Raw genomic sequence first — 15,075 nt, forward strand, 5'->3', positions numbered from 1 at the left:
AACATGGGCATAACATTGGTTGACCTCAGGGCCATACCCTCCTCTGTTCCCTCTGCTTTTCAAGCCTTGCAATTCCCTGGCCCCCCAGCAAGGTAAGGAGGGACACAGCCTAACCGATTTTGTACATCTTAAGGTGGCCCATGGAATAAGAGGAAAAATGCAACATCAACAGGGGTATAGCTAAGGATGATCCGAGCCTGGCTCAGTTACGGACTGGAGACAAGATGAAGAAAAAAAATGTTGCCAGGCATATTTGTACTATGGTTAGAGGCACATGCAGAAAGGCTCAAAGAAGCATGTTTGAGCTGGAATAGCTCTAGCTTTGGAGTTTACAAAACAATGTTGGGCTGTAGAGGAGATTTTAAAATCTTCACCATCTTCTATAACTTTAAAATGCTCTCCAGGTATTTCAAGCAGACCTCAGATTCCCCTCAGTTTTTCTTCTTTTCTTTTTTGCCAGGGTATGAGTGTGTTGGGGGGAGAGGGAATTCTTTTAATTTGAAAGCTTTTATAGAGTGCAATGCCTTGAAAAAACATGGAACTTAGTTTAAAACTGATTTTTTGGTTGGTTGTTCAAATTGCCCATCTTTTTATTCGTTTTTTAAAAGTTGCCTCCCTGGCTTGCCTACTTTTGGGGTTCCATGCCACTCAAAGCCAGGTATAGTCCCTTTGGCCAGAAAAAGTTTACAGAGGCATTTGCTGCCAGCCAAGTACAGTGACTGGCAGGGAAGGGGAAGGGGAAGGGGAAGGGGAAGGGGAAGGGGAAGGGGAGAGGAGAGGAGAGGAGAGGAGAGGAGAGGAGAGGAGAGGAGAGGAGAGGACAAATGGGCAATTTTGTAAAGAGGTACCTTAAGATTTGCATGCAACTGAATAAGAGCTAAGATGAACAATGATTAGGAGAGCTATTTCTTCACCTTCTGGTTTATGCCTTGTCTAAGAGGTATCTGGTTGGATTTGAGGCTGTTTTTCCACAATTTGGGTACTAAATAGGGTACTAAATTAATCAAAGCTAAATCATAGAATCATATCTAAGTAGCTACTAAATTTTTCACTGAGCTGTTTAAGTGTGTGATACAATCACAGACTTGAATAGAGAAACTGGCTTTGACTAACTACCTTTGGTCTGATCTCATCAGAGCCTTTTCCCACCCTCCTCTTCTGACTCTGGGGTGCTCAAACAACTCTGAAAAGGAGCATATTTTTCTAAGTAAGAATTGTCACTCTATTTCCTGAATTTTTTTCATCCTGCAGTATGAAACACTGCCTCTAGTTGGTTCTGTCTTGCGTCCTTGAAAATATATTGCTTATTTTCCATGATGCTGACCTTTCCTTCCTCCATGTTAATTTAAAGATGTTTGCCTATGGTTCCCTTGGTCAAATATCTGTATACTTTTTCATCCCTACCAACCTTTCTCTAATTTCTCAACCTCACTTTCTCCCTGCTTTGCTATGCCTTTGATGCAAAGTGTCTTCCTGGTATGGTGGCTTCATTCTTGCCTTCTTGGCCAACAATGGTACTTGTCTTATAGTTGGAAATTCATCTGTAACAGTTTAGTACAGCCATTTTGTTCTGGCAAACTCTGAAGGGCTTGGACTAAAACTTCTATCATCTCTAACCCGTCAAATAGAGATGATGGGACTTATAGTCCTACACCCAGAAGGCTACCTTAGGACCACAACTTGATAGGCCCATCAGTCCAATTTCTATTAGATGTTTAACCCAGCACCATCAGCAGCATTTTATAGTTTCCATTCCCCCTTTTGGGCTGCAGTCTTGTCCATTTCTGCCTGATCCCACTCAAGCGTCCATGGCTTCATCTCAGCAAAAAAGCTTTTTAAGCTGTTGATTTGAATGGCGGATTGCAAGAACCTGGAGACTATCTATTGTCTTTGGGAGGCCTGGCAAATTGGTGGTGGTGGTTGTTAAAGCCTACATTCTGCAGCATGGGGGGCCTTATCCCTTGTAAATGTACTTGATGGGAGTTCCGCTTTCATCTGAAGCAAAGCTTTCACTCTCGTTCAAGGTATCTCTTTCGATGACCACGTTGGCACTTTTTATTCTTGCGATGTGGGAATGCAGTCTGCCGTGCTGTTTCCTCAGCTCCGCGTAGGAACTGGAGAAAGTATGGAATATGGAGGTAGCTGGAAAAGCCATAATCAGAATCCCGCTGAGAATGCTACTCAGAGCCACCATCTGGCCTGGAACACTCCTCGGGACCATGTCCCCATACCCCACGGTAGTCATGGAGATGATAGCCCACCAATAGGAGGCCGGGATGCTGGTAAACTCCAGGACCTTCCCAGATTCATTCTCTGCAAGGTAGACCAGGGGAGAAAACAGAGTGACAGCCACGCACAGAAAGAGGATCAGGAGGCCAAATTCACGAGCACACCTCCGCACTGTGAGACCTAATGTTTGCAAGCCCAAAGAGTGCCTTGCGAGGCGCATGACGTACAGTATCCTCAATGCCCGTAAGACCCGTAGCACCAAACCCACCTTCTCCAGATACAAATTCCCGCTTGGCCGGTGGTCATTCTCCACAGATTCGTCATCCAGCACAATGAGGGAGACGTAATAAGGAGAAATGGCCATGAAGTCGATAATGTTCAAGGGCCCTTTGAAAAACTGACATTTGCTCTTTGCTTGGATGAATCGAAGGCAAAACTCCAGGGAGAACCAGGCTACACAGATGGTCTCTATGATGAAGATGTAGTAGCACTTTTGGGAACATTCACCCTAGATGCAGAAAAGGAGCAGGGGAAAAAGCCAAAATAATGTATATATCCTGAAGTTTTATTACACACCAACACATACATAGACACCCCAACCATGCAACAGAGGCTGAAATGCACAACTCATTGAATATTCTTCAAGGATCTCAGAACCATTCTAGCAGCAATGAAAATACTGCCCTACTTTAAAAAGAAAACAATTAATGGATATTAGCTCATTACTTTTCAATAAGCCACTCTTTTAGCTGAAGGAGATTTCTCTGTTGAAGGATTTCCATCGCTTCCAGCAAGATGCAGAATAACAATTTCCTTCCTAAAGGAGTTCAGGGCATGAAGAGTAATGAACTTGATGTTGTCTTTGAGAAGAGTCATCACTACTTGGAAGCAAAGTATGTCCTTTGCTCATGATAGTCCCTTGTTTCACCCAACTAAAGAAAGAGGAGGGATCAGTAGTAAGAGGTTCTAATACTGGGAGTATGCAATGCCAAATGAACGATCTGGTTCCCTATAAGCAGAAAACAAACTGGCAACTTTCCATTAGAGGTTTTGTACCAGTGTATCTGTCTGGATGGCCCCGAAGCATCTTGACCATTTTAGAAGAGAACAGTTCTGCAAAAATTAAGAGCCTCAAGATCTTATTTCTAAAAACATCCAAACAAGACCACCAACTGAGCAGAAAGCCATCTGGTGTTGATATTGGGGATTCCTGTGAAACATCTCCCTCGGTCCTAACAGAATGTCACATCCCAGGATTCCCTGGGGGACAACCCCATGTGGGTGAGTATCATAATTTTATCTCATGGTTTAGCCTCCTACCAACCAGCTGCTACATTTAGAACTTCATAAAACTCTTCATTCCCTGTGAAAATAACATCTATCTATCTATCTATCTATCTATCTATCTATCTATCTATCTATCTATCTATCTATCTACTTACCTACCTACCTACCATCCTTTCTGTCCGTCCATCCATCCATCCATCCATCCATCCATCCATCCATCCATTAAAATTATTATTGTTGATTTGATTAGATCACCAGTACAACAACCTTCCCACCTGCAATAAAGCTTGCCAGTGTCCAAAGCAAAGTTATCCTCTTCCCTGCAAGCCCTGTAAATTTACTGTAAACAATTAATTAATATTCATCACATTCACAGGAGAAAAAAAAAAGAAAATGAAATGAATAAAGCTGCACAAATTAGCTAGCTCTACTCAATTGACAAGAGAGAAACAAAATTTATAAGAAGTAATCACTGCAATGCAGGGATGATGGCTGCATGAGAATTTTATTGCAAGGAAGTAGATTGGGTTTTGCTGGCATTTTTTAATTGTGTAATTTTAGGAAATGTATTCCTTGGAAGAAGATCTGCAGTGCAGGAGAAGTTTAGCCGAAAGTCTTAGATGGGCCAGTGGCTCATATATTTTACCTTCCTCAGACTGACACCTTCCAGAATTGATGGAACAGCTGTGTAGCCTGTGGATGACAGGACGTCTACTCTAACACATCTGGAAAAGATTTTTTTCGAAGAAGGTTATGACGACAAATAAGGAGATGAAGGAGTCAACACTGTTTTTCTGTGTGTGTTCCTCTTATTCACAGCAGAGAAATCTCCAACCCTATAAGGCATGCTAATAAGAAATTCCTGACCTCAAATCACATTTTGCCCAACAAATATGCAAAGTTGATAACTTCCCCACTCTGGTTTCAGAACTGGACTTTGCATTTGTTCCACTACTTTGTCCTTATGGTTATTCCCATCTGCTTTAATAAATACATAAGCGGGCCATAAAAGCAACACTTTATATCCAGTACCAAGTGTCATCTGATTGTCTTTGACAGTGATCTGGTCCCTTTCAACCTGGATCTGTGTAGACTTTAAGCACCATGTGTGGTTCAGTCTAGAATCCTTTCCCTGAAACTGGCATATCAAGGGAAATTGCTTTGTGATGTGATATCTGCCCAGTGACACTTTGGAAGAGAGGGCATCTTCATACTGCTCACCATGGCAGGAGAATATAGCCCCTATTTGTGTATCTGCAGAAACTTCTGAAAAGCACACCATCACGAGACATGCATGGCTTTGATTCAGAATGGATAATTTATTTTATCTGCATTCAATCTGTAAACATGATATTGATAACACCGCTAAAACCATTGCCTATTTGGATCCAGATATGAAGAAAGGTGAGGCCTCCTTTGAGTTAAATTCAACTCCTGTTGAGTTATGGACACAAACATGCGGTTTTCTTGTCAACCGTACAGGAATGGTTTGTCACTGCTTTCTTCCAGATATCCTGGTTTATCTACAACCCTATCTGTCTTTGGCAGTCTTCCAACCAAGGATTAACCAGGGTTGCCCCTCCTTACCTTTTTCAAGATCAGTCAAGGTATCTGGATATATGTGATATTTGGATAGATAAATACAGTTATAGATGTCAAGGATAAAGAGAGAGAGAGTGTTTCTGGGCGTGATGGTTTTAGGCCAAAGAATAAAATGCATATGAGTGACAGTCCATTTTGAGTTCAAATCTTCTGACTGGTTAACTAGGGAATAATGTGATTGATCAAAATCCGATGGATCAACTGTACAATGAAGGTGGATAGCTTCCTGCCTTAAAATTGCTAGAGATTTTGCCTAAATAAATAAATGATTGGGCATTTGACATCCGAATTCTCCCCACCACTACCAGCTGGAATGGCTGAAGCTTCTTGCAGCTGCATTCATATTACAAGGACTGCTGAGTCACATTTTTCTGCATTGCTGGTTATATTTGAATAATTAATCCAGGCTAAATCAAGCCGTGCAAGGTGAGAACTGGACAAATTAAAAAAAAAAAAAATCCTATTAGCCAGAAGCCACAGTATGTAGCAGTACCAAATGTAAACCAACATCTCTCCTCTTTCTTGAGTGATAAATCCATAAGCTCTAGCAAGAATTGTTCTTTATGGATCACTGGAAAGGTTTTATTTAGTAATGCCATTTAACAGTAAAGGTTATACAGCTGCCTTCCCCCTGCCCCCCCCCCCAAAAAAGCAGGGATCTGATTTTAAAGGCATTAGAAAGTTTTAAAAAGGGAGTTACACTGAAGAAGAAAAGGTCTTTTAAGCTCATTTCTGTTGCAGGGGGAAGAAAAGGTTAGGATGCAAATAGTTTGATAGGATATGATTGGCAATGCGATATAATAGCTAACGCATTGAACTATGAAAAGAAAGACTGGGTTTAAATGCAGACGCAGCCATTAAGTTTAATTTCCTTTAGCCTAGACTGTGTCATGCAACTATTTTAAGTTGAATAGGTTCATGAACCTTCAGCAGATATGATGGGATAAAACCAGGAAAAGTGTAAACAATTAAAATATATATATATATCCATCTTTAAAAGATGTACTAAGTGAATCTCCCTCTTCTTCTTAACAGTTTTGGGAGACGAATCCAGAATTCCATCGCCTTTTTCATGCCAGCACATTGAGATCCAAAGACTTGGCATGTCAAGATTTTGGTTTGGCCCTAGACAGGCTACTAAGTCTTGATTTGGTTACAAGATGACATTACAGCTGGAAGAACAAATTTGGCACAATTGTGGAAAAGGGGACCTTACTGACAATATTAGAGTGGGAGACTAAACTTGGAGAGTATGGACCAATGGCAAAATTGACAGTATATATCCATAATAGAAGCCTAAGCAAATTTAAGGAGGAGTGGTTCCCTTATATATGACACATTACACAGCAAGGCAGATTTTGACATTTGGAATACGGTTTCTAGGGAATAAAGTTATGAGACCAATCAAAAATAAGAGATGGAAGGGCATATTAGCAATAATCCTCAATGTTCAGAGTCATGTATAAATATCTAGGTTGTGGTCAATGGTTAGAGCAGTGTTTCTCAACCTTGACAACTTTCAGATGTGTGGACGTCAACTCCCAGAATTCTGGGAGTTGACGTCCACACATCTGAAAGTTGCCAAGGTTGAGAAACACTGGGTTAGAGAAAGAGATGGAAGGGGAGAATGTGTTATGGGAAGTTTTTCCATAATGTTTTAATTTATTCTTAGTAGTTGTTCATTTTATTCTACTATCACTACCTAATGTAGATATTTTTTCCTTTGTATTTTACTATTCTAACTAGATAGATGCTTTAGATACTGTAGATGGATGGATGGATGGATGGATGGATGGATGGATGGATAGATAGATAGATAGATAGATAGATAGATAGATAGATAGATAGATAGATAGATAGATAGATAGATAGATTCTAATGGTGTCAGAGAGATGACAGACAGACAGACAGACATGAAATTAGATGGTTTCACTATCTCAACCCAAACCATAGTAGGTTCTTCAGGACCATGGTACAGGGCTGAACCACCTTTCCATCCATTTTCTAGTCTTTCTCTTTATTGCTTAATAGGAGCTTGATCTGTAAACATTGAGCAATGAAACTGTTTATTGCCTTGTTAAAAGATCCAGCTGCTGATTTGTGCAGATCAGCTCCTGGCTAAAAGCACAGGAAAATCAGGTTATTTCTGGTTGGATTTTTTGTTTTGTCTGTTTGTTTTTGCTTCAGGTCAGCTGGCAATCTTAAAGAAAGGATAACCCTCTTCTCCATCACCGTTTCCCTATGAAAATCTCCCACTCCTTGCCACCCCTTTCTTGCCTTCTGAGAAAGCAAAGAAAAATGGTTAGATATAAAAAATAAGCAACATAATCCGGATACATTATTGTACTTTCATTGTCAGTTCCATCCACTCTCCTTTTCATCCTTTCTGTTTCTTTAAATGCCCCGGGCATTTGGGGATTTCAGTCCATAATACATGCCTTGGATTGAAGCGTCCAAAAAAAGCTAAAGTTATATCCATCCATCCATCCATCCATCCATCCATCCATCCATCCATCCATCTACTGTGTCTCCTGCTCTACAGGTGGCCAAAATATGTAAAAATGGAAACATTCATCTTGTAAAACTCAGAGCCAACAAAACAATATTTTTATTTGAAAGCTGTTTTAATTACTCCCTCCATATATCATTAAAATATGCCTACACATGCATGCACTTCATCAAGGCTAGGATGTTTCAAATGAATAACAGCCTCATCCCAGAGATAATGAGAGACTGATAGCACAACATTCAGAAACAAGTCTCACTGAGCTCAACTAAATTGATTCCAAGGTAAGCGAGGTATGGAATTGCAGGGCGCTCACCTACATCCTGCATTTACCCTCCATGGCCAGCCATTGACATGGTTGCCTTCAGCATCTTCTTTAGAAGCTTAATCCCTCAACTCAGAGCCTCATGGCTTTTTCAATTTCACATGTCCCCTGGTGTGCAAAAATGTGCAAAACAGTTGGACTGCAGAATGCACAGGAATGAAAAGGGAAGGAGTCTCTGAGTACACCTGGAATCAAGATGTGCTCTCTGGACTGCATTCCTGCTTATGGATTCCACCTCCTCCACGGGTAAATCTTAATCAAAGGCAGAATCCATAAGCAGGAACGCAGTCCCAGAAAGAGAAATAAGTTTTGCTATAGGAAGTCTACAAGGTTAGTCACCTTGGAATAAGATATTCCATCTACGATGCCCAATGGCTAACCAGTAACATAAATCAAGTCAAAACTTTATTATGGTCATTGACCAGGAATTAAATAGTAGCATTTCACTTCTTTTAAATGAACACCATTTCACCCTTACAAAGGAATTCCCCAACCTATCTCCAAGGATGTGTTAGAACAGATTGGCCAGTGACTTTCTAGTCATTTGGGCAACACTGGAACTTGTAGTCCTGCCCCATTTGTAGGACACCAGATCAGGGAAGTTTGCCTTAAGAGGTCCTAAGTTGGTTGAGCTTTGCTGAAGCTCCCTTTCTCTCTCCTCTAGATCATGGTTCTCACCATCTTTTGAACTTTCTGGGCAGTTAGAGTTTAGTCAGGGAGCTTGGTATTGTTTCCTTAGGCAGAATTGGACCTAGCACAAGACTGTCTGAGGCTGTTGCCAGTATGCCCATTTTTCCCACCACCCCCTGCTAAACTGGCAGGAGATATTAGAAGTTACTGTGCAGCCTCTGTGGAGGCTGATAGACGGGGAATGGCTGGTTTAGTCTTAATGATAGCAACTTTCAAGGTCTTTTTCTAGTGAAGGAGACAGCCTGAAAAGAAAGTAACAACGGAGTGTTTTTGGGAGGGTGGGGTATGATTTAAATTTAAAGAGCATTTACCAGGTCTCAAAGCTGCTATTTATTCTACATCTTTCCATGAAAGGGTATGTAGAAATTTAGGGGCAAAGAAGTGATAGTTCCCTGCCCAACAATGGGCAGGTCCATGTCAAGGTAAACCAGGATTTTCTCCTTTTGCTTCTGGGGACACCTGGACAACCTTGAAAGAGGTTTTTACTGTCCTTAACCTACGCAAAATGCAAGGACTACAATTGTGCAAATGGGAGGGGCCCTGCTCTTTTTTTTTTTTTTAACTAAGGCCCCTCCTTTTCCCCTGCAGATAGTTTTGCAGACTTTACAGAGATATGAGGTATGATGATCTAGATATATCCTGACCATTATGCTTCTGGTAGGGAACTAGTGTTGTTATTTGGTTCAACTCCTTACAAAAATCATCTAGGAACTATGAAGAATGGAGGGGACCATGTGGAGGTTATCTAGCCTGACTTCTGGTCTTCCCAGCATCGTGTTCCCAATGACAAAGGAAGAACCTTCTGTGTGCAATTCTTTAAGTGTGGGAGTGAGTACCGATAACAATCCCACAGAAATTAAATAGGACTGGCTCAATCTTTCCCCATCCCAATGCATTTATCCACAGCTAAACATGGCAAACCAGTGGTGTAAAATAAGGAAGTGTAGTCAAATAGAGGAAAATGCTTTTCCTAGCCAAGGTTTGAATGACAAGCTAGGCCCAGGTCCCAAAATGTAATGAGTGAGGTAAGAACAAAAACTAAACTGGATTTCAGTTACAGTTCATTAAAGCCGACTAAAGTTAATAGGATGACTCTGTCTGTATGTAATTACTTTTCCTTTCCATCACATTAAAAATGATAATTCCATGGCAATTGTTGGGAGAACTCTGAAAGCCCCATCTAAGGTTTGGAGGAGTTACCTGAGATGCTGGGGCCTCAAGTTGTGTATCTCACACGAAAGCCAGCTTGCCCCATCTGGCCACCTCCAGATATGTGGGAGGACCCTGACCTTTGACCTATGCTGAGCAGGAATAGGGCAAAAGCTACAGAGAGCACTGCTCTCAAGAGATAACTCTGAAATATCTGCCTAAAAATGAGTAAGATAATAAATACTACTACTAATTAATAATGATCTTTTGAAAATTGACCACTGATCCTTGATTTATTACGCAATAGCAATAGAACAAGGACTTCCTTACCCTGTCTTCTTCTTCTCTTAAGTCTGGCATTGTGCTGACACAAAGGCTTATTGCTGTGGTTGCCACAAACAGAATGGAGAGACAAGCAAAAATTTTCCCAGGGAGACCCGACTGTGGGTTTTCAACCATGTCCCTCAGCTTGCTCATGAACCGACCAAATTTGGTCTCCTCCTCCTGGGCACAGCCCATCACCTTGCTCCTCTGCAGTTCTTCTTCTCTGTGCATCTCTGCTAATTCCTCCACCTTTTGGAAGAGCTTCCGGAAGCAGCAGTTCTCTAACCTTGACTCTGCAATCCCCCAGTACTTCAACTCCTCTTGGAAGGACAAGACACACATGTTATGGAGAAGCATCAGTTTCCCTGCTGCAAGGAAGCTGACAATCATCCCAAACGCACTCGGGTTCCGGTCAAAGAAGAATTCATGGGTGTCTTCATCATAGTCATCACAGATCTGGGTGATTTCCTCATAGCTGCTGCATGTTTTCAATTTGCTCAGCCTGGAGGATGGGAACTCATCCAATGTGCTCCAAGGTAGGAGGTATTTGATGCCACCAACATTGATCATGACCTCCTTCTTTAGATCAACTCTTTGGAACTGATCTGAGCAGTAAATTCTCTGGATCCTTTGGTAGTGGATCCCTTTGGCAGACGGAGTCTTGACCCCTGAGATGGGAATCAGATGGTTCAAAGATTTGCAGGAAGCAAAGCTGTAGTCATGTTCTCTGCTTCCAGAGAGAATAGGCATCTCTGAGAATTATCATGGAGAACTTGAAGCAGCATCTGAACAGTGCTGACAAGGGGATGGAAAGAGGGAGATCAATAAAGAGAGAGAGAATCAAGGTCACTGTGAAATGAAAAACAAACGCAACCAGGTTTCAAAGCCAGTTTTCTTTCATTCTTCAACTTTGCTTTGGAGAACATCTAAGTTATTTCAGGATACAGGGAGCTGCCTCACACATCGTGATAACATAAGCACTGACTGCCAATAAATCTGCAGTTTCAGGCAAAGAATTTTCCATTCCACGTGGAGGTGCCAGGACTTGAATAAGAGACCTTCTGTGTACAGCAGTTAGTTGTTTTGAAAACATGAAGACCACGAGGGAACTATTTTCAGTGTGAGCATAATAACTAAATTAAAAGCAGGCAATAAAACAGCCCAGCTGCACCAGACCAAAGGTCCATCTGGCCCAGTGTCCCATGTCCAACAGAGGACAGCAAAATGCATCTGAGGTTCATCCATTGTATATGAAAACATTGATTTTCTTCCACGGTTTGACCCCATTACCTACTATTCCAAGGCAGACTGTCCTGTGCATGGGAGATGTTTAACCATTGCTAGACCAAACCATCCTGCATTTATCTAATTCTTTTTAAGCTAAGTTAGGGACTGCCCTCAGCTGGATCCTATAAATTAATTAGGGTTACATTGAAGGATTGTTCTTGCTTGACCCAAACCTGTTACAAATCAGTTTAATCAGATGACAACATTTCAGTGACAAAGGTTTGCCTGTGGGATGAAAATATCTAGGAGGGGTTAATTAAGACCCTTGTGATTTTTCTGCCTTAGGAGATTACAATCCTTAGCTGTCCATCCTTGGCTGGATACTTAGCACGTTAATGCTTTTATCTTGGACACAGTGATCAGGTTCTTGTTTGAAAATAACAACCAGGGCATAAACCACAGCCGTATTTTCTAAATGAAGAAGTTGATCATGTTTCAGATCCTGGGATGGACAAAAGCGTGTCAGGATTGCTTAATTTCAGACTGATGAAGCTTTTGCTTCTTACCAAAGGGAACCTCTGCGGCTAATCGTGGAAAATTCAGAGCAGCCTCAAGTTTTGAAATTGCTAAGGTGCTGGGAGTTTGGGAGGGACATCAGAAGCACTGGAGAAAGTTGAAAGCTTGCATATCATCCCCCAAATTCCCCTGTAGACGGCTTAATATAAATATTGATAAAAGTAACCTGAATACCAGCCATTAATAATAGCAGCATGAGAGAGTTTTTGAGGACTCCCTGGCCTTTGCATAGTCTCACAGTGCTTCCAAACAACCTTGTATGGTAGCGTGGTATAATTTTACCCCAAGATGTTACACCTGGAGACCCTAAGCACTGTCTTGTCCCTTCCAAAAAGGATGTTTGGGCAATGCTGTAAAACAACACCATTGGGAATAGCTAGCTGAATGGATACCTGCCTATTTCTCCAGGCAGAACCTATTTTTCCATGCATCTTGAGACCATCTGTCCTCCTGCAAGGCTTCTGAGGGTCCAGGGACTTGGCAAACAATAACCCAGCTGAAAAAGAACCCCGGCGTCCTTCAGTCCCTCTTGTGCCCTGCGGCAAGCAAGCAGCCATTCCCAGACGAACTTTCACAAAGTTACTTACTGCGCTAAACACCGGCTGGGTGCAGGCTAGTTCTCCCTCCAGCAAAACCAGGAGATTCCGAGGGAGACGGAGTCGCATTGCTGGGTGGGCTTGACGATTCGAGCGACATCTGTCACCTTGATTCCACAGGGGGAATAAGCAGCCCTTGGCAGCAGTCAGAGACCTGCCTCTTGCTTTGAACGTTATCACTCAAGCATCTTTCCTTTTTTTCCAAAGGAGTAGCCAGCAGAAGCTTTCAGAGAGCTGGAGGTCCTTCTTCTGCAGGCAAAGGGAGCCAGGGGAGGAGGACATCCTCCCTGGAGACCGTCAGCGTGGTCCAGCACAAGGCAAGGAAGGGAGGGAAGGACTCAGAAATCCTCTCTCCTTCCTCTCTTTCCAGCATCCTCCAGCCGTTCCTCCTTGGAGCTCACTGCAGGGGGAACCGACAGTTCATCGGCTCGCGGGATGATCAGAGAGAAGCACCCGTTTATGAGTGAAGTGAGGCTGGCCAAGGCAGTTTGTTAAATGCTCCTCTTTTAGACCTTCACACTTTGAAAGGGACTTTGTTCCCTGGCTTTTCTTTGACTTTGGGGGTGCCCCAAATGGAAGAGTGTGTTGTCTTCTTTCCTCGGGAGCCATCGCATTCCAGCACTTAAGTTGTGAAAGTTCAAGATCACGGGAGACATAAACATCCTGCAAGAGATTGACAGAGGATGGGGGAAATGTGGCTAGGTCAGGGGGCTGGGGTGTGGGAGAGAATTGCCACAGAGAGGAATCAAAGGGGTCAACCTTTTGCTAGGAGAAAAGTCTCCCCCCCCCCCAGTCTATAAAACTGGAGCTATGACTGCTGACCAAATTTTGGAAAACTCTATTAGTTCAAAGGAACTGGCCATCCTCGCATGGCTGTTTTTGACTTTGCACTCAGTACAGAAATTCTTCACTTGGACAAGAAGGCATCAGATGTTTAAGAATCCTGACAGAATGTGTGTGTGTGTGTTTATTGCATGTACTGTAATTACACACATACACAAGTTGCCAAGATTCCATCCAATTCCCCCAACTTTTTTTCATCATATTCTGTTGTTGCCAAGATTGCTTCTGCATCAGAATCCTTCCTTCCTTCCTTCCTTCCTTCCTTCCTTCCTTCCTTCCTTCCTTCCTTCCTTCCTTCCTCCCTCCCTCCCTCTCTCCTTTCTCCCTCCTTCCTCTCTTTCCTTCTTCCCTCCCTCCCTCCCTCCTTCCCTTCTTTCCTTCCTTCCTTCCTCTCTTTCCTTCCTTCCTTCCTTCCTCCCTCCCTCCTTTCCTTCCTTCCTTCCTTCCTTCCTTCCTTCCTTCCTTCCTTCCTTCCTTCCTTCCTTCCTCTCTCCTTTCTCCCTCCTTCCTCTCTTTCCTTCTTCCCTCCCTCCCTCCTTCCCTCCTTTCCTTCCTTCCTTCCTCCCTCCTCTCTCTCCCTTCCCTTCCTCTCTCCTTCCTCTCTCCTTCCTCTCTTTCCTTCCTTCCTTCCTTCCTTCCTTCCTTCCTTCCTTCCTTCCTTCCTTCCTTCCCTTCCTCTCTCCTTTCTCCCTCCTTCCTCTCCTTCCCTCCCTCCCTCCCTTCTCTCTCTCTTCTTCCTTCCTCTCACCTTCCTTCTTTCCCCCTCTCTCCTTCCTTCTTCCTTCCCTCCTCTCTCCCTCCCTCTTTTCCTTCCTTCACCAACCTCCTCCTACTTTCCTTCCTTCCTTCCTTCCTTCCTTCCTTCCTTCCTTCCTTCCTTCCTTCCTTCCCTTCCTCTCTCCTTTCTCACTCCTTCCTCTCTTTCCTTCTTCCCTCCCTCCCTCCCTACCTCCCTCCCTCCCTTCTCTATCTCTTCTTCCTTCCTCTCACCTTCCTTCTTTCCCCCTCTCTCCTTCCTTCTTCCTTCCTTCCTCTCTCCCTCCCTCTTTTCCTTCCTTCACCAACCCCCTCCTACTTTCCTTCCTTCCTTCCTTCCTTCCTTCCTTCCTTCCTTCCTTCCTTCCTTCCTTCCTTCTCTCTCTTCCCTTCCTCTCTCCTTTCTCCCTCCTTCCTCTCTTTCCTTCCTTCCTTCCATCCTTCCTTCCTTCCTTCCTTCCTTCCTTCCTTCCTTCCTTCCTAGCATGGACTCCTCAGATGCCACGCCCTGCCAGACCAGCCCTCCCACCAGGGAAAGGGGAGCAGCACCTTCCGCACCAGTGGCTCCATCCCCTGATTTTTCCTCAGTATATTCCTGGTCAGTGGAGTCTGTAGTTGGTGTCCGTGGCACGTGGCCTGTCCGAGTGTCTGGCGTTGAGGCAATAATGCGCCACCCGCCTGATCAGTTTCTGCATATGGAATCTGGTCCTTTGCCTCAGGCAGCAAACTGTCTTAGGAGCTTTAGCTCTGCTGGAGTGATTTTTTTTCAAGATTTTGCTGGTGGCCAAATTAAAACAGGTGTTCCACACAAGTGCTTGAATATAGCACCGAACTGCCTCTTGATAGCCCACAGGTAAATCTCTGCTATAACATTACCCGATGGATTACTTAATATTAATGATTTTCTTTAGAACTAGCATATTTTGAATTTCTAGCATTTCTTCAGGAATTTTGCATTTTATGCA

General features: G+C 43.1%; 1 protein-coding gene across 1 annotated transcript; it reads right to left on the bottom strand.

The window, feature by feature from the left end:
* Window positions 1-1,929: 1,929 nt before the first annotated feature.
* Window positions 1,930-10,862, bottom strand: KCNG4 (potassium voltage-gated channel modifier subfamily G member 4). Its single transcript, XM_007435228.2, has 2 exons — window positions 10,119-10,862; window positions 1,930-2,737 (listed from the first exon to the last, which is right to left on the bottom strand). The coding sequence occupies exons 1-2, from the start codon at window positions 10,860-10,862 to the stop codon at window positions 1,955-1,957; spliced, it is 1,527 nt and encodes a 508-aa protein (XP_007435290.1). The 3' UTR covers window positions 1,930-1,954.
* Between the last annotated feature and the right edge of the window lie 4,213 nt (window positions 10,863-15,075).

The sequence above is a fragment of the Python bivittatus genome, unplaced genomic scaffold (genome assembly GCF_059951505.1).
Source record: "Python bivittatus isolate LINGU-HERP-01145 unplaced genomic scaffold, Pbiv_v1 ctg000190_np1212, whole genome shotgun sequence".
Classification (NCBI taxonomy): domain Eukaryota; kingdom Metazoa; phylum Chordata; class Lepidosauria; order Squamata; family Pythonidae; genus Python; species Python bivittatus.

What these genes read in the sequence shown, in the direction of transcription:
- KCNG4 (XM_007435228.2), bottom strand. Translation starts at nt 10,862, where the DNA reads ATGCCTATTCTCTCTGGAAGCAGAGAACATGACTACAGCTTTGCTTCC. An exon ending in TAAGAGAAGAAGAAGACAGG is followed by an intron (nt 2,738 to 10,118) that starts GTAAGGAAGTCC and finishes TTCTGCATCTAG; the next exon opens with GGTGAATGTTCCCAAAAGTG.